We start from the raw sequence: 25,874 nt of genomic DNA on the forward strand, positions 1-25,874 counted from the left end.
AATTCATTAACCCAAAGGCCAAAGTTACAATTTACCCCTTCATGTCACAAGCTGTAGACTTGCCTACAGCTCAACTGCCTGTCCAGTACAAAGGCTGGTCAGGAATGTGGACTTTTGCAGTATATGACAATTATCCTATCCCCATGCTACTGGGGGAAGACTTGGCCAACCAAGTGAAGCGGGCCAAAAGAGTGGGAATGGTTACCCGTAGCCAAACCAGGCAAGCTTCCAGACCCATTCCTGTTCCTGAGCCGTCCACAGACGCCCCGTCTGTGTTACCAGAGACCCAGACAGAGGTAGTGGACCCGGATTCCATGCCTACCACTGAAACAGCCACAGCATCTCCAGTCCCAGGCCCGGAACTGGAACAGCAACCAGCACCAGCAAGTGCAACCACATCTTCAAACTCAACGCCCGAGGGCGCCAGCGAGCCAGAACTGGCAGAAGCAACAGACAGCCATACCCAAAAGGCTCAGCCAGAGCCTGAAATACCCTCAGGTGCACCAGCGGAGAGCGGTTCACCAGCAACGGAAACAACCCCATCACCTACATCGCTTCCAGAGGGACCAAGCCCAAGTCCACAGTCTGAGGAAAAACTGGTGACCCCAGCCTCAAGGGAACAGTTCCAGGCTGAGCAGGAAGCAGATGACAGCCTTCAGAAAGCGTGGGCGGCGGCACGGAGCACCCCACCGCCTCTCAGCTCTTCAAATCGATCCCGGTTTGTTATAGACCAAGGACTTTTATACAAGGAAATTCTTTCTGGGGGACACCGGGAAGAATGGCAGCCGCAAAAACAGTTGGTGGTTCCAACTAAGTACCGGGAGAAGCTCTTAAGCTTAGCCCATGATCATCCCAGTGGCCATGCTGGGGTGAACAGAACCAAGGACCGGTTGGGGAAGTCCTTCCACTGGGAGGGGATGGGCAAGGATGTTGCCAAGTATGTCCGGTCTTGTGAGGTATGCCAAAGAGTAGGTAAGCCTCAAGACCAGGTCAAGGCCCCTCTCCAGCCACTCCCCATAATTGAGGTCCCATTTCAGCGAGTAGCTGTGGATATTCTGGGCCCTTTCCCAAAAAAGACGCCCAGAGGAAAGCAGTATGTACTAACTTTAGTGGACTTTGCTACCCGATGGCCAGAAGCAGTAGCTCTAGGCAACACCAGGGCTAACACTGTATGCCTGGCCCTAACAGACATCTTTGCCAGGGTAGGTTGGCCCTCCGACATCCTTACAGATTCAGGGTCTAATTTCCTGGCAGGGACCATGGAAAAACTGTGGGAAACTCATGGGGTGAATCACTTGGTTGCCACCCCGTACCACCATCAAACCAATGGCCTGGTGGAAAGGTTCAATGGAACTTTGGGGGCCATGATAAGAAAATTCATCAACGAATTCTCCAATAATTGGGACCTAGTGTTGCAGCAGTTGCTGTTTGCCTACAGGGCTGTACCACATCCCAGTTTAGGGTTTTCACCATTTGAACTTGTGTATGGTCACGAGGTTAAGGGGCCATTACAGTTGGTGAAGCAGCAATGGGAGGGGTTTACGCCTTCTCCAGGAACTAACATTCTGGACTTTGTAAGCAACCTACAAAGCACCCTCCGACACTCTTTAGCCCTTGCTAAAGAGAACCTAAAGGATGCTCAAGAAGAGCAAAAGGCCTGGTATGACAGACATGCCAGAGAACGTTCCTTCAAGGTAGGAGACCAGGTTATGGTCTTGAAGGCGCAACAGGCCCATAAGATGGAAGCATCATGGGAAGGGCCATTCACGGTCCAAGAGCGCCTGGGAGCTGTAAACTACCTCATAGCATTTCCCAATTCCTCACTAAAGCCTAAAGTGTACCATGTTAATTCTCTCAAGCCTTTCTATTCCAGAGACTTACAGGTTTGTCAGTTTACAGTCCAGGGAGATGATGCTGAGTGGCCTGACGGTGTCTACTACGACGGAAAAAAAGACGGTGGCGTGGAAGAGGTGAACCTCTCAACCACCCTGGAACGTCTGCAGCGGCAACAAATCAAGGAGCTGTGCACTAGCTTCGCCCCATTGTTCTCAGCCACCCCAGGACGGACTGAACGGGCATACCACTCCATTGATACAGGTAATGCTCACCCAATCAGAACCCCACCCTACCGGGTGTCTCCTCATGCCCAAGCTGCTATAGAACGGGAGATCCAGAACATGCTACAAATGGGTATAATCCGCCCATCTACCAGTGCATGGGCATCTCCAGTGGTTCTGGTACCCAAACCAGATGGGGAAATACGCTTCTGCGTGGACTACCGTAAGCTAAATGCTGTAACTCGTCCGGACAACTATCCAATGCCACGTACTGATGAGCTATTGGAAAAGTTGGGACGTGCCCAGTTCATCTCTACCATAGACTTAACCAAGGGGTACTGGCAAGTACCGCTAGATGAACTTGCCAAGGAGAGGTCAGCATTCGTCACCCATACGGGGGTGTATGAATTCAATGTCCTTCCTTTCGGCCTTCGAAATGCACCCGCCACCTTCCAGAGGCTGGTAGACGGTCTACTAGCTGGACTGGGAGAATTTGCAGTTGCCTACCTCGATGATGTGGCCATTTTTTCAGACTCCTGGCCCGAACACCTACTCCACCTGGAAAAGGTCTTTGAGCGCATCAGGCAGGCAGGACTAACTGTTAAGGCCAAAAAGTGTCAAATAGGCCAAAACAGAGTGACTTACCTGGGGCACCAGGTGGGTCGAGGAACCATAAACCCCCTACAGGCCAAGGTGGATGCTATCCAAAAGTGGCCTGTCCCAAGGTCAAAGAAACAGGTCCAATCCTTCTTAGGCTTGGCCGGATACTACAGGCGATTTGTACCACACTACAGCCAAATCGCTGCCCCATTGACCGACCTAACCAAAAAGACCCAGCCAAATGCCGTTAAGTGGACTAATGAGTGTCAAGAGGCCTTTACCCAGCTTAAGGCGATGCTCATGTCTGACCCTGTGCTCAGGGCCCCGGACTTTAACAAGCCATTCCTAGTAACCACAGATGCATCTGAGCGTGGTATAGGAGCAGTGCTCATGCAGGAAGCAACAGATCACAACTTCCATCCTGTCGTGTTTCTCAGCAAGAAACTGTCTGAGAGGGAAAGTCACTGGTCAGTCAGTGAAAAGGAATGCTATGCCATTGTGTACGCCCTGGAAAAGCTACGCCCATATGTTTGGGGACGGCGGTTCCAACTACAAACTGACCATGCTGCACTAAAGTGGCTTCATACTGCCAAGGGAAACAACAAGAAACTTCTTCGTTGGAGTTTAGCTCTCCAAGATTTTGATTTTGAAATTCAACACATCACAGGAGCTTCTAACAAAGTTGCTGATGCACTCTCCCGTGAGAGTTTCCCAGAATCCAGTAGTTAAAAAGTGTTCTTAAAATGTAAAAGTCTGTTAGTTATATACTTAGTAGTATATGTAAAGGTGCATGTGTTGTATTAATCTGTTTATTTTCAAGTTCTAGAAGGAAATTGCCGCCAGTGAGCTTCCCCACTGTCTGCAATTTGGGGGGCGTGTCATAAACAGATAGCTAAGGGTTAATGTCTCTTTCACCTGAAACACCTGACCAGAGAACCAATCAGGAAACTGGATTTTTTCAACTTGGGGTGGAGGGAATTGTGTCTCTGAGTCTTTTTGTCTGTCTGCCTGTTTCCTCCGAGCTTTGGAGAAGTAGTTCTATTTTCTAGTCTTCTGTTTCTAAGTGTAAGGACAAAGAGATCAGATAGTAAGTTCTATGGTTTCTTTTCTTTGGTATTTGCATGAATATAAGTGCTGAAGTACTTTGATTTGTATTCTTTTTGAATAAGGCTGTTTATTCAATATTCTTTTAAGCAATTGACCCTGTGTTGTATCATCTTAATACAGAGAGAACATTGGTATTTTTTCTTTCTTTTTTATATAAAGCTTTCTTTTAAGACCTGTTGGAGTTTTTCTTTACTTCAGGGAAATTGAGTCTGTACTCACCAGGGAATTGGTGGGAGGAAGAAATCAGGGGAGAGCTGTGGGTTGGATTGCTAGCCTGATTTTGCATTTCCTCTGGGTGAAGAGGAAAGTGCTTTTGTTCCAGGATTGGGAACGGAGAGGGGGACTCACTCTGCGTAGTTTCACAGAGCTTGTGTCTGTGTATCTCTCCAGGAGCACCTGGAGGGGGGAAGGGAATCAGGATTATTTCCCTTTGTTGTGAGACTCAAGGGATTTGGGTCTTGTGGTCCCCAGGGAAGGTTTTTCAGGGGGACCAGAGTGCCCCAAAACACTCTAATTTTTTGGGTGGTGGCAGCAGTACCAGGTCCAAGCTGGTAACTAAGCTTGGAGGTTTTCATGCTAACCCCCAAATTTTGGACGCTAAGGTCCAGAATCTGGGAATAAGGTTATAACAGGGCCAGATCTGGCTCATCAGGGCTTTCAATCCAGCGTATGGGATTGCCAGCCCAGTGACGCAGCCGGGATAAGGCAGAGTCCCTTCATCCCCTGGCCCCACGCCACTCCCAGAAGTGGCTGGCATCACATCCCTTCGGCCCCTGGGGGGAGGGGCAGCAGAAGGTCTCCGTGCGCTGCCCTTACCTGCAGAAACTGCCTTCCACAGCTCCCATTGGCTGGGAAGAGGGAACTGCAGCCAATGGGAGCTTTTGGGATGGAATGCACAGGTGAGGGCAGTGCACAGAGCCCTTGCCCCCCCTTCTTTCCCCCTGGGGCCACAGGGACATGGTGCTGGCTGCTTCCAGGAGCAGCGCAGGGCCAGGCCAGGCAGGAAGCCTGCCTTAGCCCCGCTGCACGCCGCTGCCTCCCTGAAGCCACTTGAGGTAAGCATCGCCAGGTTGGAGCCCACACCCTGAATCCCTCCTGCACCCCGCACTCTAACTGCCTGCCCTGAGCCCTCTAATCCCCTGCCCTGATCCCCCTCTTGCACTCCGCATCCCTTCCTGTACCTCAACCCCCTGCCCTGAGCCCCTTCCTGCACACCGCACCCCCTCATGCACCCACACTCCCTCCTCCAGCCTCATGCCCCAGCCCTACATTCATGGCCCTGCATGCAATTTCCCTACCCAGATGTGACTCTCAGGCCAAAAAGTGTGTCCACCCTGGTTTAGCTGCTAACAAACAAAAAAAAATTAATGTGTTGTTCTATTTAAGATGTAGGTCCTTTACTAGAGCATTAAGTAAGAGATCCCTTGACCTGCTACGTAGCCAGCACTTTATCAGAAGATGAATTTCTTTAACAATTTCCTCCCCAAACTACCTAATTCCTGGACACAACCACCATATGTGCAAGTATGTTTCCCTTTTCCTGCAACCTCTCTAAAAGGAAGCCTCCCTAGCAGCAGAAGTATGAGGGTGTCAAATGCCATTTATACAGTAATTTATAAAAACAGCTTTATGAGCTCCACAAATTGAAGATGTATGTCCCATTTCCCAGAGACCCACTCATCTAGATCAATTTCTTTGTGCAAATCCCTCTCCCATCTTTGTACCTGGGTGGTTTCCTTAACATCTTTTTCAATCAAATTGTACATATCTTTGAGATCAAACCTTTCATTCCAGCTTCCTCCTGGATCAACTCCTCAAATGCAGTTAAAGGTCTAGATAGAGCTGTCTTGTATCCAGATTTCACAATAGAATGTTTGAGTTGGAAACCCTGAAAATATGGGATCATTATTTACCTTATTAAATAGATCTTCGTATGATTTCAAAACAGACGCCTGGAACAGCTGTCCTAACTGACTTATCTCAGCTCCTACTCACATTTCCTAGGAATACATTCCTGATTATTAATGAAAGTAGCTTAGGGTGAGGACCTTGGCAATAGGAATGTTAAAAGATGTGTCTAAAGCTACTACAGTGATCTGGATGAATGGGTGAGTTTTTATTTTATCTTTGGTAACCTAATTTATTTTTTAACCTGACAATCACCATGAATAGCTATTTCTGGGCTCCAGTCTTGTTGGAGTTTTACCCAGTGTTTGGATGGTCTACTGTTAACTCAATGGCCTACATCTTTTAATGGCGACGCATAATAATAATAAGCCAAATTAGGGAAAAGCTAGTCCACTCCACTTTGTAGACTTAAAAAGAACTTCAGAACTCAACCCTGTGTCTTTTGTGTTTCCATATGAGTTTTAATAGCTCATCCTGTCATGTTTTTAATGTTATATCAGGGATACCAACAGAGATGCATTGAAACAAAAATAACTTTGGGAGGAGGTTTGTCTTTACTGAGGATGCCTTATCTAGCCAAGGCATTTCATATTCCATTCTTCCGACTCTTTTACTATGTTATTAACACTGCAGGGCAATTTGCCTTAAGATTTTTATCTTTCTCCACAATATTTATCCCTAAATATTTGAAAGATTCCGTTACCCACTTAAACTTACATAGAGGACAGCAGTTTGCTTTGACTCCCTCAGGAATATTAATTGATAAAGTTTCAGCTTCATCGTAGTTTATTTTGAAGACTGATACCTGCCCAAATTACAAAGTCATTTGTTCTAGAACTTTGAACGAGGCTTCTGGATTCTGAAAATATAACAAGACATCAGCAGCATACAAAGCTATTTTGTGTTCTACTCCAGAAGGCATTTTGATGTTCTTTACCAAGGGACTGTTTCTCACATTTATAGCAAGCGTATTCCCAGAGGAAACAGGAGGGCAGGGGAATGACAGATAACTCTTAAACAATTTAAAAGGATTGATCACTATTAGCCAAAGCAGTCCAACAAGGTTGAGTATATAAGACCAACCTGCCCCATAAAACATTTTCAAAACCGAACCTTACCAAAATCTGTCTAAGGTACTCCCACTCCAGACCGTTGACGGTTAGTGCACAGAAAGAATTGCTAGAATTAACATTATAGGTCAAATTCAGAGTTCTTTGGATATTATCAAATAGATGCTTGCCAGCAATGAACCCAGATTGGTCAGGGTGAACATATTTGGCAAAAATGACACTCAATCTGTGTGCTAGCACCTCTGCATAAATTTTAGCAGGTGCATTGAAGATGTAGGTCCGTATGGTGCACTTATGACCTTTTCCTCCTTTTGCAATGACCACAATTTTTGCCTTTTCCATGAATCTGGACTCTTGCTCCCCTGCAATATACCATTAAACAATTCAGTTAAAACAAGTACCAACTCTTGCTTTAGAGCTCTGTGATACTCCCCAGCAAACCCATTAGGATCTAGAGCGTTACTGGATTTTAAATTCTTAATTACAACATCAACTGCCTCTTGTAGATTTAGGTCTACCTTCCAAAACAGTTCTTTAACCAAACTCTCTTCAAGAGCGCTCATCTTTTTGAGGTATGATATTTTATGAGGTATGATAAGGATCCTCTCTGCCATCACCACCTTTCCAGGATCTCAGAGAATACATCTATTGAGCCAATCCTTTTCTTCTTCTCTATATTTCTGAAAATATATTCTTCCAGCTCTTGAATTTTAAGGGATTCATATAACAAAGCTCTATTAAACCACAAGGCTCTTTGTTTTTGCAGAGTCTCAGTCTTTTAGTCTAATATATGCAGGGGCATGACCAGCCCAAATTGTAACTCCCAGATTAGCTTTTTTTCAGACATGGAATTTTTGACCTGGTCTCAGTTTAAAGCCAGGCTCAGAGACAAGACCAGGGCTATGAGCTCCACCACTATCTAGGCCCATTTTGGTATTTATCAGCCCCCTCCCCCACATCATGATTGGGCTTTATCACCACAAGACCCCTGTGAGGCAGGAAAGCATTATCGGCAGTTTACAGAGAGAGACCTGAGGCACAGGTAGGTTCAGCAAGTTGTCCAGTCACAAAGGAAGTGTAGCAGATCCCAGGACTAAGCCCAAGTCCAAGGCCTAGTCCAGCAACTCAGTATTACCAACACCAGATGTACAAAAACCACAAGTCTGACACACACACACAAAAATCATGACATTTAAAAGATTTGGGGGTTTGTTTGTCTTTTGGGTAAGCTCTGGTTACATTTTCAATCCTACCTCTGTAACCATGAAGGCTAGAATCTTTCTTTTAAATTAAAGCCGATATCTTCCTATAAGGAAGCGACTCCAGAAGGTGGGGCTTTAAGATCTCAAATGTCCTAAGCAGGGCCGGCTCCAGGCACCAGCTAAAGAAGCAGGTGCTTGGGGCAGCCAATACCAAGGGGTGGCCCTCCGGCCACTATGAGGCAGCACATCCGGGCCTTCGGCAGTAATTCAGCGGAGGGTCCCTCAGTCCCTCTTGGGGCGAAGGACATGCTGCTGAGGAGTGGAGCAGCGTGATCACGCTGCCATGGCTTTTCTTTTTTTTTTTGCATGCCGCTTGGGGCGGCAGAAAACCTGGAGCTGGCTGTGGTCCTAAGTTTCATGTTGCAGGATTTGGCAACCCCGGAGCTATGTCTACACTTTAGTTGGGATGCATAATTCCCACCTGGATAGATGTATGTGTGTCAGGGGTCCCCCCTCCACATACACACACACTGAACTCTAGGGTACAGATGTGGGGAGCTGCATAAAAGACCCCCTAAGCTTATATTTTACCAGCTTAGGTTAAAACTCCCCAAAAGCAGAAATTCCTTTCCTTGTCCTTGGACAGTGCCGCTACCACCACCAAGTGATTTACACAAAAATTCAGGGGAGGGTCACTTGGAATCCCTATTCCCCCAAAATATCCCTCCAAACCCCTTCACCACCTTTCCTGGAGAGTCTTGAGAATAATACACCAACTAATTGCCTTAGCAATGTGAGTACAAACCAGACCCTTTATCTTTAGGGCACTAAAATCAATTAGGTTCCTAAAATGAAAAAAAAACGTTATTACAAAGAAAAAAGTAAAAGAATCACACCTGCAAAACCAGGATAGAAGGTAACTTTACAGCATAATAAAAAAAATTAACACAAAGAACTCCCCACTGGACTCAGCTTCACAGTGACAAAAACAGGAATAAAAACTACCTCTGTAGCATAGGAAAATTCAGAAGCCAAAACAAAAGATAACCTAATGCATTTCCTTGCCTTACTTACAATTTCTGTAATTTTATATGGATCATTCCAGGTATGTTTTCAGGAGACGTTGTACCTGCATGGTCTCTCCCTCCCTCCAGAGAGGGAACAAACTAAGAGAGCCAAACAAATTCTCCCCCCTCCCCCAGATTTGAAAGTATCTTCTTTCCTCATTGGTCCTTCTGGTCAAGTGCCATCTAGGCGATTTGAGCTATTTAACCTCTTACAGGTAAAGCAATTTAGTACAGCTGCCAAGGAGGAATTTCATGCTACTCTTTTCTTTATAATTTATGACAATATGCATTAGCTCTGCTTGAGCTAGCTCACTCAAAAGAACAGTCTGGCTGTGGAGCCATGAGCTTGAGGAGAACCGCCAAAGTATGTACCTAAAATATTAGATGGGGTCGGACTTGGGCAGCTAGCGCAACCTGCTGCCGTCACACTGCTATTTATGGTACGCTAGCTGAAGTGGCGCTAACGTGTATGTCTCCGCAAGCTGCAAATCACACCTCCCAGCTACGCTGGCCTGACTGACAACTGCTAGACCATCCTTCTGCCCCATTCAGTTGGATAACCTGTAAAGCCAGACAGCACCTCCAGATGTCCCATGTGACAGCTGTGCAAAGGGAGCACTTGTTATTCAGTGTTTCTCCATCAGTCATTCTTCGGACTACTGCATAAAAAAGAGATATCCTTTCATGGACTGTCAACCTCCAACCTTTCAAAATGTTTCATTCTGCAGTCCAGCCACTGAGGCTTGAGAAAGAATTTTAAGCGAATAGGGGCTTACAACTTAAGGACTTGATCAGTTGGAGTCAGTCAACTGGACACAATCCTCCTCAAATGCAGAAGATGAACAGAACTGGATGACAGGTTTCAGAGTGGTAGCCGTGATAGTCTGTATAAGCAAAAAACAATGAGGAGTCCTTGTGGCACCTTAAAGACTAACAAATTTATTTGCGCATTTATTTTAGCCCACGAAAGCTTATGCCCAAATAAATTTGTTAGTCTCTAAGCTGCCACAAGAACTGGATGAGTCACTAACTGACCTTGGGCTGTAATTTGTTTAATTTTTAAGTTCTGGTTAAACCTGCCAATCAGGAAAAAATGCAGGGATAAGTTGTGATGTGCAATATTTCCTCTTTCTGATGCAGGAAGCCTGACATAAGGGGTTTGGGAAAAGGGGTTAAGCAGATGCTTTGCAGTTCAGGAGGCGCAAGAGCAGCTTTAAGGATAATAATATTGTTTTGATTGTTCTAATTAAGTTCCTTGTTCAGTTAGACGAACGCAACACTGTCATTCCTAGTTCCATATGAGGGTTTGCAATACTTGCGTTAAAGACACTAGGAGATTGATGTAGTTTTGGTTCAAGTTAGATCTCTATCGCCATCATATTTATGCTCCTCAGAAGCTAGAATCTGCATGCTATAATTTAGGAACCAGCTTGTTTTTCATTTAAGTTTACAATAATTTGTTTAAGCCAGCCTTCAAAAGATGTAATCACAACATTAAAGATCAAAATTCAAAAGCATGATACAAAGTTACCAGTTTTTAAAAATTAAACCCTATCCTGACTTTTGTGCATCAAACATGTACGGCATGCTCCGTAAATTCCAATATTTTTATGAATAAAAGATCTGCTTTCAGATGGACTTGACAAGAGGAAGGGAAAGTTTTTCACGGGTGAGCGTCCGCTACTAGCCCATAAGCATCTGCTCCCCATTGACATGAATGAGCAATATGCTCCATTATATCATGCGCCGGATTCATTATAATTACACTATTAGATGTTATTTCAATTATTATACGTGGTGGAATGTGGATGGGTATTTTCCGATCCCATTTTGCTTCCTGCAAAATTTGTTTTAACTGTACTTTAAATTCTTGCTCCTTATGTATACTGCGCCCCAATCTTTGCATTGCATCTATTGGTAACCAACTTCTATAATACACTACTTTTATCACCTTTTGTTTTTGTGTTTTTGTTTTTATAGGCCAGTCAACTAAAGTTTTAAGATGCACGGCCGTTTCTGGATTCAAACTTTACCCACTTTGGCTGAGTCCTTTTCCTAAGAATTGTACTTTACGTCCCACTTGTATTTTTTCTTTATTTACATACATATTGTGGGCTTTTAACAAAATCTCAAGTTCTTTTATTTTATCCCTTATTTCCTTTTCAGAATTTCCATTAATTATGATGTCATCCATAAACGGAACGATTTTTTCCTGATCTTTCAATATGTTTACCATGGTTTCTTGTGCATAGGCCGGTGAATTCACCCAACCCTGCACTAATGTTTTAAAGTGCCATACCTCCTCATCCAATTTAAAATTCATTACATTATGTGGGTCGGCACATTTTATACTGTGAAACCTCTCTAATATCTATTACCCCATACCAGGGACCCTTAAATTCCCTAAGCTTTTGAGTTACTTCTGTTATATCCGGTCCCCCTTGGGATACTATTGTTTGATCGTTCACTTTTTTACAATCTAGCACCATTCTAAAACTTTTCCCCCCTTTTTTCTTTACTGCCCATACAGGAATCACATGAGCATAAGGTGGACTTGCTTCTTCTATATACCCTTTTTCTTTAAATGTTTTTACAATTTCTCTTAAGCCTTCCAATTGTTCTTTAGTTAATTTATATTGCTTAGCAGGAGTGGGCAAATTACCCAAAATCACCTCATAATTTTTTTTTTTTGCTGTTTTATCCATTGATGTGCTACTATTGCTTTGACCTTATCAAATTCTTTTTGACATTGATTTTTAAACTTATTCCAGTCTGCTAATGCCAAGATATTAAACTCATGTGGCATTAATAGTACTTCTAAAATTTGTCCCTGTACTTTAATTGTTCCTAATTCCAAAACCCTTTCCCCTACTCCTACTGCTTTTACCCAACCCTTATGTCTCCAGGTTTTATGTCTACATGTTACTGTACTAAATTGGGCTCCTGAATCCAACAACCATGGCTTTTTATTATAGTCCAAATTTACATAAATTAACTCCCTATCTAAGTCTCCTCCCGAGGGAGGTGTTTGTTTTTGGGAGGCCACTACCTAGGGTTTGTGTGGTTTAAATTTGTCCTCCCAACCATGATCCTTTGCCAACTGCAATAACTCCTGTCCTTGTGCTGAGTGTTTTACGCCTGCTTGCCTCAAATAAGCATATGCAGATTGTTTATTTCCCGGCCATCTATTTTTTGCAGAAAATGGCTTTGCCCCTTCGCTGACTGCTTCCTTTTTTTCTATTTTTACTTTTGATTTTGTTTTATCTGACCTTTTTGAGTTTCGTTCAGTTGGTTTTAACCATTGAACTCCCATGTTTACTTTCGTATTATCTATCATTTTTGCCAGCGTGTCATATTGTAATATACCCAACGGTAACCAAGGGCTTCTTTTTAATAGGGCCCTACTTAATACGTCCTTAGTTCCAAATCCACTCTGGTCCCAATCAATTTTTGTTACTAGCAGCGCCTGTCTATTTATTTCTGTGCCTCCTGTGAGCCAATTCATGAGGACCACTGATGCCGGTATTTGTTCTTGATTTCTGGCTTTAAACTCCTTAGAGGGCCACCACTCTTCTTTTACCAATTGTCGCAAGAATCTATCTAGGCCAATTGATTCTAGCCCGCTTCCAAATATCTCTGTTAATGAACTTCGATCCCTTTCCTCACCATAAAATGATCTAGGTGCCAAATCTTCTACTTCTGTTCTATTTAATACTATGGCCTTTAACTCCCCTTTTAGCCATTCTAATACCATTTTTTTAGGATCTAATCCCAGCCATTCCCTGATCAATTCTTCTTTTTTTTCCTCAAATTTTTGTTCTATAATTTTTTGCTCTTTTACATTATTTCTATATTTTATTTTCCTTTTTAGTACTGGACAGACTATAGGATTTGGCAGTGGTTTTACTGGTCCCAGTTGCTCTGTCCACAAAGGGTTAATTATGTTCGATGGTATTTCTAGGTAGAGGGGCGGAGCCATAGCTGACGCGTCCTGATATTGGGGTGGTTTTACGTTTTTTTTCTTTTTCTCATTTAATTTTTAAATGACTAAATCTTCTTAATTCATATTCCTGCATTACCTGATCCTTGCTTCTCCCATACACATTTTTATGCTTCCCCACTTTTGGTCCTAAAGTGGGCCATTTATTCCATTTAGCCTTTTCTTCTGTTTTACCCAATTTTCTATGATATTTACAGCCTCCTAATATTATGTCCCTCCCCCATCGGTCTTTTTCCCTTTTTAACTGTTTCCAAGGACCCTTTGTTAGGGAGTTACAAAAAACAGGTTCTCTACCTTTTCCTGTCCATAATTCCCCTGAATTTGGTTCATTCGTCCAGATAAATCTTAAATCTGGGTGATTACATGTGTCTGTTTCTTTAAGACATTGGATTTCAGGTCTTTCTATATCTGCTTCTACTCTATACACTCCTATTCCCTCCTGACCTGTCTCTAAACGGGTTCCAAATACACCAGCATATATTAATCTTATTAATTTTCCTCCATTTTTCTTACTATGACTCATCACATGCAAAAGGTGCTCAAGATCTGTCAAATCTCGTTGTTGTTTTACTTCCTTAAACACACATGTCCCTGATGATGATTGCGCTTGTGTACTCACCAACATCAACACATGTTGTGCCCTGGGTAATCCTGGATTTCTGTAATCAGCCATTCTACAACATATTATTTATATTTTATATCACATTACTTACACATTATTTATCACATTATTTACAAATATTTACACAACTAATTACTCAACTAAACCCATGATGTTTGGTTTTCTGCTTTTCCAAAGCTTATCATCACGCGACCCATAGTTCTTCCCATGAGTCCACTCATTAATATTCTTCCCATTAAACCTCCTATTATTTTTGCTTTATTCTCCTCCCATTCTATTCCCCAATTAATTATAATCACAAAATATATTACTACAAAAACTACCAAATTCAATATAACTAACACTATTTCCCAGTTTCTTTCTTTTACTTCTTCCGTAAGATTTTTAATTATTTGCTTATTTTCATTTTCTCTGATCGGGCCTTTTAATCCTTTTATCTGAACCATTTTTTATCAGTTTGTCCCTACTTCCGATGAGCGGGTGCTTCCTCCCAAGTTTTTGGTTCCACAGCCGCTACTTATACTTCCGTTGGAACCCTGACAAACTTTTCTTTTTATCCTTATACTGCTATTACCTCTCTTTCTGTAGAACCCTGCTCGCTGCGCCATCGACCTCTTTTTAAGGCTGACCTAATTATATTCCTGAACTTTAACCTTGGACCGGCAGGGTCAGCCTCCTCCTTATCCTAGTTTAGGGAGATTCGGATAGAAGAGCAAACCAGTCCTGATATGGTTAAATCAGGTAATAGTTTTATTAAACACTGACAATTACACATAAACACTTACAAGCATGCTATAATTTTAAGGCACGGTAATTCTATCGCTAGAAAAATCCCCCTTTATTTCTTGAGCTTAGTTTCAAGCAGCACAGCAGCCCACTCCCTGAATATGCCCCCGACTTTTACCTGGTGAGTTTGGGGAGTTCCGGCCGGTCACTCCTTCACCTGTTCAAGCCCGACTTCTCCAAGGCCCCACTTGAAAGTTCTAAAACCTGATCAGGCCCTTTTTTGGCAAGTCCTCTTAATCCCTCTGATTCCCGCTGCCCTACGGCTAGTCGTTCAGAGGGTTCAGATTTCCCACCCCCTTTTCTCCCGTCTGCCCGAGATGAGGCCTGTGATCACAGCCCTGTTGATCCACCTATTCCTGATCTCCCATGGTGGGGATGTGTCAGGTAAGGATTTTCAAGCAGAGTACTGCAACTCAGAATCTCATCCCCCCTCAGGGACAGTCCAGTTGCTCAGACTGGGCAAACAGTGGCTCCAGCTAGTCTTAGGATTCCAGTGCCAGCAGATTTCCCATGGTGGGGATGTGTCCACTAGTACCTTCGTCCCTCGACAGCCAGTTCACCGACTGAGTGCCCCGATGGATCTGTCCGGCCATCCTTTATACCCTTTTTGACTGACTTCCAACACGCATGAATCAGGCAGTTTAGACCATTTCCAAATTTGGGCTTGCCACAGGGTCAGTTTCTCGGAACGTCCCCACCCCCCTCCAGATGGTCAGCAAGACGTGACCCCAGGAGTGTCAGCAACCTGTTTCCTGGTAAAACCCCCTCCCCTATTAGCCAAGCTATTTCTTAACCTATTGCAAAGTTCACCTCCCCCCTTAAGCCATTAGATGCTTTAAAACTTGTGCATAACAAACTTCCCCTTTTACTATGCCTTCTATTAACCCTTGAATATATTCCCTTTAGGCCTTCTATACAATAGACCTTGTCCAGTTTACAATAATTTGTTTAAGCCAGCCTTCAAAAGATGTAATCACAACATTAAAGATCAAAATTCAAAAGCATGATACAAAAAGTTATCAGTTTTTAAAGATTAGACCCTACCCTGACTTTTGTGCATCGAACATGTACGGTATGCTCCGTAAATTCCAGTATTTTTATGAATAAAAGATCTGCTTTCAGATGGACTTGACAAGAGGAAGGGAAAGTTTCTATCTCAAACCTTTCCAAAAGTCCCTTTGTTTTAACAGCTCCAACAGCAGAATGGAAACCACTGAGCTGAACAACTGTTCTTTGTATAGTAAGTTGATCCATTTGTTGCACTCAGTATGAGATGTTTGACCAAAACAGATATGAAAAGCCCAATCAAGACACGCAAGAAGGATTTGAAGAGTGAAAGATGCAAGTGCACTAATTCAAAGCATCTCACATCAAACCTTAAGTTTTAGTTCAGTCTCCATGGACAGTACAAGCAGGGTACATCTACACCGCAATAAAAGATCCACTGCATGGCCGTGGCTGGCCTGGGTCAGCTGACACGGGTCTTTTACTGCAGTGTAGACACACCTTGAAGAAAAGTGCTTTGCTCAACTGTATCCTCACTCAGAATCTAAAATGGAACAACCCTCAACGACAAGCTGTGTCTACATATTGATATAGTCTTCACTCTTCACAGTCTCTGCTAGTGGTATTCCCAAACCTGGGGCATATGAGGGTGGCAGACTGAAAGTGCTGCTCGACCCAGCCTGCTCAGGCATGCTCTATTCAGGTGTAGTGCCCTGGGCATATCAGGGTGACAGCTTGGAGGTGTGGTTCAACCCAGGCTGCTGAGTCCAAGGGCATATGAGGGTGATAGCTGGAAATGCTGTTCAACCCAGCCTACTGAATCCAGGGAGGATAGCTCCATTGGGAGGGAACTTGCAGAAGGGAGAAAGAGAGCTCCCTATAAGAACGCAAGTGACACAAACAGTACATTGACAGAATTACAGTCCCCCCTCCCCCAAACCATGGAATCTTAGGATTGCAAGAGATCTCAGGAGGTCATCTCTTCCAACCCCCTGCTCAAAGCAGGACCAACACCAACTAAATCATCCCAGCCAGGGCTTTGCAAGCCTGACCTTAAAAACCTCTAAGGAAGGAGATTCCACCACCTCCCTAGGGAACCCATTCCAGTGCTTCACCACCCTCCTAGTGAAAAAGGTTTTCCTAATATCCAATCTAAACCTTCCCCACTGCAACTTGAGACCATTACTCCTTGTTCTGTCATGTGCTACCACTGAGAACAGTCTAGATCCATCCTCTTTGGAACCCCCTTTCAGGTAGCTGAAAGCAGCTATCAAATCCCCCCTCATTCTTCTCTTCTGCAGTCCAAACAATCCCAGTTCCCTCAGCCTCTCCTCATAAGTCACGTGCTCCAGTCCCCTAATCATTTTTGTTGCCCTCCACTGGACTCTCCAATTTTTCCACATCCTTCTTGTAGTGTGGGGCCCAAAACTGGACACAGTACTCCAGATGAGGCCTCACCAATGTCAAATAGAGGGGAATGATCACGTCCCTCGATCTGCTGGCAATGCTCCCACTTATACAGCCCAAAATGCCATTAGCCTTCTTGGCAACAAGGGCACACTGTTGACTCAGTGTCGGCTCAGAAGAGAAATCCTAATAAATCAGCGTAACCCAAAGTAACAGACAAATCTGGTAGCAGCAGAGCTGGTAGCACTGCCTATGATCATCAAAATTGCCATTTCTCACTGCCTCCTCACCCTATACTTAAGGTCTTGTCTATACTAGCTGGTAAGTATCTTCAAAATATAGCAACGATCTGCTGAAAGGGACCATGGGAAGTCCCTGTCAGACAGGACAAAGCCATATTCAAAAGCCAAGCTGTACCCTACATGCGGTCAGTTAAGGGAGGGAGCCACCTCTTAGAACAGGTTTCAGATATGGCTCATTCTAAAGCAGGTGGGACCCAAGGCACTCCTTGGCTATGCAAGTATTTTCTCCTCTCCCAGAGTTAAGCTTGCATTTCTGTATTGCAGCTTCCATTCAAAAACCCAAAGAACAAAATATATTGTCTGATGTAACTTATCCGTGGGAAAACTCAATTACACGGAGGTAGATAACCTGGTGGTCACCTGGGACATCCATGACAGAGAGTCAGTTGGATGAAATTGCTAGGGACAGCTTGAATAAGGGTGTGGGTTTTTTGGGGGGCGGGAGGGGAGACAGGAAAGAGGAGAGGGGCTGGCTGATGGCCATTCTGCTGAACTTTAAATTTTCTTGGAAGAGGAGAGAAAAAGCCAGTGTTCACCATGATGCACAGAAATGCTTCCAGCAGCCCCCGATTTAGGACTTCCCTACACTTGGAGTTAATCCAGAATGAGGTAACGTGTGAATTTAAAGCACAGTATCTGTTCTACAATAGCTTTCTGTGTGGACGGTCTCTTTCTGGAAAAGGATTAGGGTTGTATAGATTAAACTTTATTGGTAAAAAAGTCAGTAAACTTCAATTTCACTGTACACAGAAAATGTTTCTATTGATAATTATTTAATTTTTCAGATAGGCAAATTGAACAAACTGATGCCTGAGAACGTCTTAGAGTTTGTTTTAAAGATACTCATGCTGTACATTTTGACACGTGATGGTTGGCAATTTGTGTTTTAACGGGTATTGAGGTTTAACTTCTTGAATCTAAACATCTTCTGTCATGAAATAATTAATCTAATACCTCCCCCCCACACCCCATTGACTGATTCGCCTATAACTTCCCACACTGTGAACATTTAAACTGATAAAAATTGAAGAAAAAAAAATCTTAACCCATAATTTCTCAACTGCGAAAAAGAAAATTGTTAAAATAATGCTTAAACATCAATATTATTCAAAGTTATAAAAAAATTGAATTTGCCAACCCTATATAAGAGCATTTACACAGAGATATTACAGTAGCTATCCCAGTCAATTTCTAAGCGTAGACAAGCCGTAAGCTGAAACATTTCCTCATGGAAAAAGTTTTGCACCCTTTCTCCAGGACTGACCCATTGATTCACATTTGGCATCTACAGCTGAAATAGCCAAGAAGAGCTGTCACTATTCAGCCAACGATCTTTCACAAGGACACAGAAAAAGGTTTAAAACTACTTCAGATGGGATTACTCACTTAGCTACAGTTCTGTATGCCATGACAACCCTTCACAAGAGCAGGGCCTTGCACAGTGACAGGCACAAATGGTGCAGTGCTCTGCTCATTAAGAAACCAATGCATTGAAAGGAAATATGTTCAAGTTATTGTGGCAGACAGTCTCATGTGCCCAGTTTAAAGCATACCTGAAACAACAAGAGAAAAGATGAAGCACTATTTCAAACAGATCTCTTACCAAGTTAGAGATGGGGTCTGGACCACAACGCTGTACCAGAACTAGCCCTGGACTTTCTGGATCCAGAGCTGAACTCCAGTACTTTGCCACTCTGGCCCATTTCTACCAAGAACATTTATAGGACAAAAGGAGCTTTGCTGCTACTACTGCTGCTGCTGCTTGTTTTGCACCCCTTCTCAACTTAGTAATGGCAGCTGTACTGCCCAAACCTCTTTGGTCACATACTGGGTTCGGGAGGGACAATAAGTAACCTACACAAAGTGACAAGTCCACTATTTATTTTATACAAAAGTTATAGCAGGCTACATTTCTCTCTCTCTCTCTCTCACACACACACACACACACGTCCAAGGTGTGGCATCAGCCCCAGTCACCCTCATTAATCCATGTATTCCCCAGGCAGCTCAAGCTTGTGGGCGCATAAGGTATCCTCACCACTTCTGCTGTAATAGACTATTCACAAGTAGATGGTTTTTGCAAGCAGACCACAAGCACTCTGCCTCTTCGACCCACTGCCCCAAAACAGCCCCCTGAAACTGTGAGGCACTCAACCCGGCCCAGTCATGTCTGTGGCATTATACATGCTATCGTCCAAGGGAGTCCATAAAGCAGCGCCATCGTGCCTTTAGTTGTCAGAAGTATGTTCCACCCCATTTTGAACCTGCTCCATGTAGTTGTATTGCCTCCTGATATGTTGGTGGAAATCAAGACAAGCCTTATTTACCCAGGGCAGCAGCACATAGGCTGGGTTGGCTGAAGAAAACAGTGGGCATGGGTACTCCTTAATTGTCACTAGGGAACATCATATCAGCTTCCCATACTGGGACAGACCTGCCCTGAACACCCTGGCATCATGCACTCTGCCAGTGCATCCCACATAGGTTCACAGTTGGTGATTACACACCTCTGTAATATCCTTTCCTGTAAATCTACTCACTTCTCTAAATGGCAGGCATTAGGTAGGTGTACATATATATATGCTACCCGTAGCACCTGCACAGTTTAGAAACTTTTTATTTTTTTTAAAACAAACACTGCAGTTACTGCAAGGATATTTCCCAATTTAGCCAGGGGTTGCAGGAGAACACTGGAACGTGTCCCAAAGATTTCTGGGTGCACAATCTATGCTTTTTAGCACTACAACTCACTGTGCTGCTCTAGGTTAGCTTTCTCAGGGCATTGTGGGACATATTGCCAGTCCCTTCTGGGATGGTGGGTAGAAATGGTCTTGGCCTGGGAAATTAATTTGCTAGCTCAAGCCAACCTGGAGCGTTCTCTCCTGGTCCTGTAAGAGATGGATCCTGCTTGTCCTAACAGCCAGGACCAACAGCCCATTGTTTTCATAGAGGCTGTGTTTCTCTGCATGCCATAACAGAAGCTGTCTCCTAGAGATGGTGGTTCTGTAACTTTAGATACCAGCAGGGTGAAGGATGTGGTATGAACCTGAACAGAACCAAATGAGTTTACAATTAACACTTCATTTCAGACAACGCTACTCCTCCCCTCTGGAGTCCTCTTGTTTACCTTACTCCACTTTATCCAAAGCTACCTTTGTTATGAAAACTTCTTTTCAAAAGGCACCTCGAAGACCACTTCTCTAGGAGTGTAAACACTGCTGTTTGATGCTGTTTTCAGAACAAACTTTCCAAATATATTGCCACTATTCTGCGTCTCCAACAAAGTAATTAACCTCGCTATGAAAGATGAGCAGAAAGTATTCTAACCCTCTCATGCCCACTACGCCATCCTTGTTCTTTACTTGCATTCTACCCTCCTGACAGTGCAGCCAAATGCCCTGTTGCAATTACAGATTGTTGCAAACAATCCTTGAAGCTAACAGTTCAGCCTCCTCCCCGATCAGAGTAGACGTAGAGTGTTCCATTTGGATAGACATGCTCGGTTTCGGTTCACTGCCTCTAGTTTATCCATATGCTTCTGTATTTACACAAAATGACTCACCCCTCATCACTGGGAACCCTTCCCATGTTGTTGCCATTAGCAAATTGGCAAGTTCAAAGAAATTTCACGCTATTTGTTCTTTGCTGCTAGCGGGCCAGCGGGACATAACAGTTGATCTAAAGTGCAGAATTTGTGAAAAACGTTTATAAAAACACAACCATTAAAGTGTTTCAGTTAAAGCTCTAATAGTAACAGATTTAAAGCATCTCCCTGCACAGCTTAGAAGCCAGACACTGCACCATGTGTTAGCCTCAGTTAAATTGGGCAAAAACAGACTAATCTGGTGACCTGTGTGAGTCTATTTTCCATTGACCAAACTCAGCAAAATACAGACAGTAAAGAGATTTTTCCAGCTTAAATAATCCAATTATTTTAGTTAACCCAGGTAAGGCATTTCAGAGGTTTTATTAAAATTTTTATCCTGAAAAATTTCCCCTTAAGATTGCAACCACTGCATCCTGGCTTTGAAACGATTCTCTCTGAAACGTCCAGAGATGCAAACAAGCCTCAAAGTTTGGATGCTTCTCCAGATCTTTTCAGGTCTTACTTCACCATCTCCTCTACTGTTCCAGCAGCAACAGATTTAAGATGTCCAGGTTCTAATCCTGGCTGGTTGTGCAACTTTGGGCAAGCCATTTAATTGACCTGTGCTTCACTTTACCCACCCCTAAATCACTGATGGCAATGCATAGCTACCTCATGAGGACATAGTAAGTTTGGTTAAGAATATTTCACTTGTCTAAAGAAGTAGTGCCTTATAACCATTCATGGAGCCCCATGTTACCCCAAGGAAGTATTCACCCAACTATCTTATAGATAAGGAAACCGAGGCAATGAAAGGAAGTCTGTGGCAAAGTCAGGGGAAGAACCCAGAAGACTCCCTGCTCTATCCATAGGCTCAGATGTATTTTGAGATATTTGGATGACAAGCACTACAGACTGCAAGTTAGTCTTCTCCTATTTACCGCATTGATCCCAGCATACCTCTAAAACCTACAATACCTGCTTCCAGATACATACTTTTACTTCCATCTCCCCCACACAGCTAGTTTGTATAGTTAATGTAAACAAATATTTTATTCAATGGCTTCCCAGAGTCAGATGTGCTCAGAAAGCCTCTCTCCAACTAGAGTTGGCAAGCCTGGATGCATTTGATGGGAGAAGTTTGCTTTTGAGATTTCAGGGAAGTTTCAGATACAAGTTTTTCCTGCTCTTCTCCCTCCTCCACCTGCAGTTTTATATTACAGTAGCTCTTCACATAGGCGCTGACTCTGTGGGTGTCCCTGCCCTGCCCCACTCCACCTCCACTCTGCCTCCTCCCCTGAGCGTGCCACGTCCCCACTTCTCCTCCCAGCACTTGCCACTGCAAAATGTTTCATGGCAGCAAACACTGGGAGGGAAGGGGGAAGAGAGGGAATGTGGCACGCTCCAGGAAGAGGCAGGTCTGGGGCAGGGATTTGGGGAAGGGGTTGGAAAAGGGGCAGGGCTGGAGGCGAGCACCCACCGTGCTGGGAAAAATTGGCGCCTATGGCTCTTAGAAGCCATAGCCAAGTTCAGGGCTTTATTGTGCTGGGCGCTGTATAACATGGTAACTAATGGTCCCCATGACAAAGAGATTACAATATAAATAGGTAAGACAGAGGGGAATCAGAAAAGCAGAAAGGTGCAGCAACTTATTCAAGATCAGCTAGTTATTGGCCTAGGCAGCCTGACTCCTACTCCAGTGGCCTTATCCAGACCAGCCCCCTGGCTTCACTCTTACTCATTAGCACCTTTTCAGCAATTGATCAATTGCATTAGTCACGAGCCTCATACTAAAAGTAGCTCACCTTTTAAAGTTAAATGATATACACCATCCACTGAATTCACTCACCATCCTCCCTGAATACCAGGCTCTTGTTCCTCTATTGTTAGCAATAATGTCCTCCTCTCCTCATTTGAATTGACTATTACTTGGTAAACTCTGTTTTAGGGTTTTAAACCTCCAGTGACTTTGCAGCTTAAGTCACCTTTGGTATTAGAGCAATACGTGGAAAACATACCATTCCAATTAAACAGCATTGTATTTGCTGCCAGGCCACTCTGTTATATTAGCTTTATCTTCTCACTAGTATAAACCAACAGTGAATTACCTTTTCCTCATCGTTAGAGTTTTATAACTGACTAATTGTTCACTGTTGCACAGCCAATTTTAATAGATTAGATCTATGACTTTGTATGTAATTACAATCCAGTTAGGATCTGTGGCAATGATCTTGAGAACAAGTGTCAGGTCCCTTAATATGTTTTTACCCAGGATCTATTCTAGCCTCCCCAGCAATGTATATATTAGGAGTTTGTGTTTGGAGTTGTTGTTTTTTTTTTAAATTAATGCTGAGAAAAAAAATGGTGCAAGCAAGATAGGAAATTCCATGTTCAAGCTCACAAGTCAAACCTTTTGTGTAGAGTTAGCCAGGGCTTAAACTTCCAATTATCATCAGCTTGTGCCACATAAAATCCTTTAAGGTTAAGCAGGGAGGGAGGGTGTTTTTTTGTCTTTAACTCAGAGATCTGTGTTTATACTCTGGCTTTAATCTCTGATTTTTGGAGACAGCTCCCAGTGCAAATAAAGATAAATTCTATTGAGGCTACTCACCATTATCAGGCAATATATGTAATGAGTTACCCCTGTGCAAAGCGGGTGCAAGACACCACCATATCAGTAGTAAGTGATTACACCCTGCGAAGCCATACAAAGGTCTCTGATCTATACATCCTGATGAAGATAGCCAAAACCCAGCCTTTCACAGTCTTTTTGCACTTGCCATAACATGTTTTAAAGTTATCTTTATTTGGAAGGTACATGGCTTATCAGCTTTCCCAACAGCACTGCTAACCCCAACCCAAGACCATTAGAATACAGGTGAGAGAGTGGCAGGGAGAGATCACATAAAAAACATGTTAATAGGTGATCGTTGCTAAAGTTTTAAGACACTTAATTGAAAGCAGGCTTGGAAGGATTTGAGTTTTTTTCCCAGTAAATGCTGATTTCACTGAACACACACAAACCAACAAAAATATTTCCCTCCCTAATCCTCAAAATTCAAAGAGACAAAGCAAGGAAAATGCTGCTAGAGAACTTCTTAGAGTTTGATTTAAGGATATTCCAATTGTATATTCCGACCTAGGACGCTGACACCTTGTTTGAAAGGTTAAAGTTTTAACTTTTGGAATCTGCCACCAGGCTTAGACGTTCAGCTTGTGCCGCACACAACCCTTTAACGTTAAACAGGGAGGGAGGTTTTTGTGTCTTTAAGCAAAGGCATCTGTGTTTATAATCTGGCTTCATAAGGACTCGGTGCCCATAGGTGCTGGAACTAGGGGTTGCGGTTTCCATTATATCCAGGGTTTGCAGTTTGCTTAGTGGCTCTCAGTACCCTCACTATACAAATTGTCCTAGTGCCCCTGCTGCCTCCCTGTGCCCTTTACCTGCCTGATGCTCTCCCATAAGTTCCTGCAAAGTGTAAAAAAAAGTTAAATGTATAAAAATAAAATAAATTTTAAAAATAGACATCACCGTATCTGCAGAAACGGTACCAAACAGGACACTCGCATTGCGCCGGCCCAGCTGGAAGCAAAGTCCCGGGACTAACTGATCAAGGCGTTGGCTTCTTTCCCCCCACCCACGCGGAGCAGGTTCAGCCCCAGGGAGCGGTGTGGGGAAGGTACCGCCTGGCTCTGCCCCCCGGCCGCGGGGAGCGGGTACTCACACATCAGCGTGCTGAAAGCCACCGTGGCCAGCAGGGCTTGGACGAGCACCCCGAGCCCGCCCAGCAGCGCCCCGCTATTGCAGCCGTGGGGCTGGATTTTCACTGGGGTGCCCAGGAGCCCGGTCTCAGTCACGGCGACGGGCCGGGTGGGGCCCGGAGCGGGCTGCGGGGACTCAGGGAGAGGCATCCCGGCCGGCTCCGTGCAGCGCCGAGCGCCGCCGCTGCTGCGTCCTGCGGGGGAGCGGCCCCAGCCCAGGGGCGGATGTAGCTTCCCCGGGGAGGGGGCGGCAGGGACGGGGCTCAATGAGCGGCGGACTCCAGTCCGGATACGCCCTGCCTCTCCCCGGCCAGGCTGCAACGGGGGTGGGGGAAGAGGGAATGTTTTGGAGCAGGGGAAGGGGCCGGGTGGGTCATTCTGGGGAAGAGGGAGGGGCAGGTTGCAGGCAGGGAGGTTGGTTGGGGAGAGGGGGACTATTCTGGGGAAAGGGGAGGGCCAGGTTGGGGGGTCATTCTGGGGAGAAGGGGGCAGGTTGGGAGGAGGAGGATCATTCTGGAGAAGGGGGAGGGGCGGCTTGGGGAAGGGGAATCATCTGGGGAAGAGGGAGGTGAGGGCCAAGCAGGGGAAGTTGGACAGAGAAGGTCATTTGGGGTGCAGGGGAGCTGGTGATGCATAACGGTCCTTTTACCAGGCTGGTGATGAATGAATGAAGAAATCCTTCAAACCCCAATGATACTCCTGGGTTTCTTTCAGTTTTGTCATCTAGAGCCACTTTGCATGTGAGCTGCATCATTTATAAAACAAGGAAAGCTCTTAAAAACCAAAGAGAGAGACAATTCCTTTACCTCAAGCCACCCACAGGAAAGCTGACTGTATGTATAGCGATGAAATAAAGGGATTCTTTGGTCCCGTCTACACCGCGGTTGGGATGTGGCTGTGACAAGACAATTCCCTGGCACAGTTAAAACACAGGGAAGTATGGGGTAGGGAAGAGGGGGCAGAAACTTCTCATACCAGGTTCCTGAACTGTGCTATCTCCTGGGGGCCAGAGAGGAAAGGGATTTTGGCCTCGCAGGCTGTGCTACACTCTAGCAGATTTGCACCCCTCAACTGGTGCAAATCAGCCCTAAGCCAAGCAGATCTGGCCACAGGAAGATGTCCCCTGTGTAGAGGTCATAGAAGAGTGGTGGAGCTCAGACTCCACCCTCCTACTGCAGCCAGCATAGGAGGGGAAGCTGGGACTTTCCTATGCCCCTGTAATGAGCATAGGAGACCATTGGCAGCTGCAATATATTACAGTCACAGTTGGCTGTGATGTGCCCCAGTGGACTGAATGCTTGCAGAGTGGGATTCAGGGGACACAAATGCCAATACCTTTGCACCGGCCTAATCTATACTGATCTCTCCTTTAATAAACACTTAATGTCGATCC

The 25,874-nt window shown here is 44.4% G+C and overlaps 1 protein-coding gene across 1 annotated transcript in view; it reads right to left on the reverse strand.

Moving 5' to 3' along the window:
• Window positions 1-24,631, reverse strand: part of LOC115647670 (store-operated calcium entry regulator STIMATE-like) — an 82,052-nt gene extending 57,421 nt beyond the window's left edge. The window contains exon 1 of the mRNA XM_030554366.1: window positions 24,445-24,631. Within this exon, the coding sequence (XP_030410226.1) occupies window positions 24,445-24,631 (187 nt within the window). The remainder of the gene's footprint in view (window positions 1-24,444) is intronic.
• Between the last annotated feature and the right edge of the window lie 1,243 nt (window positions 24,632-25,874).

This window comes from Gopherus evgoodei, chromosome 1 (genome assembly GCF_007399415.2).
Source record: "Gopherus evgoodei ecotype Sinaloan lineage chromosome 1, rGopEvg1_v1.p, whole genome shotgun sequence".
In the NCBI taxonomy this organism is placed as follows: Eukaryota; Metazoa; Chordata; order Testudines; family Testudinidae; genus Gopherus; species Gopherus evgoodei.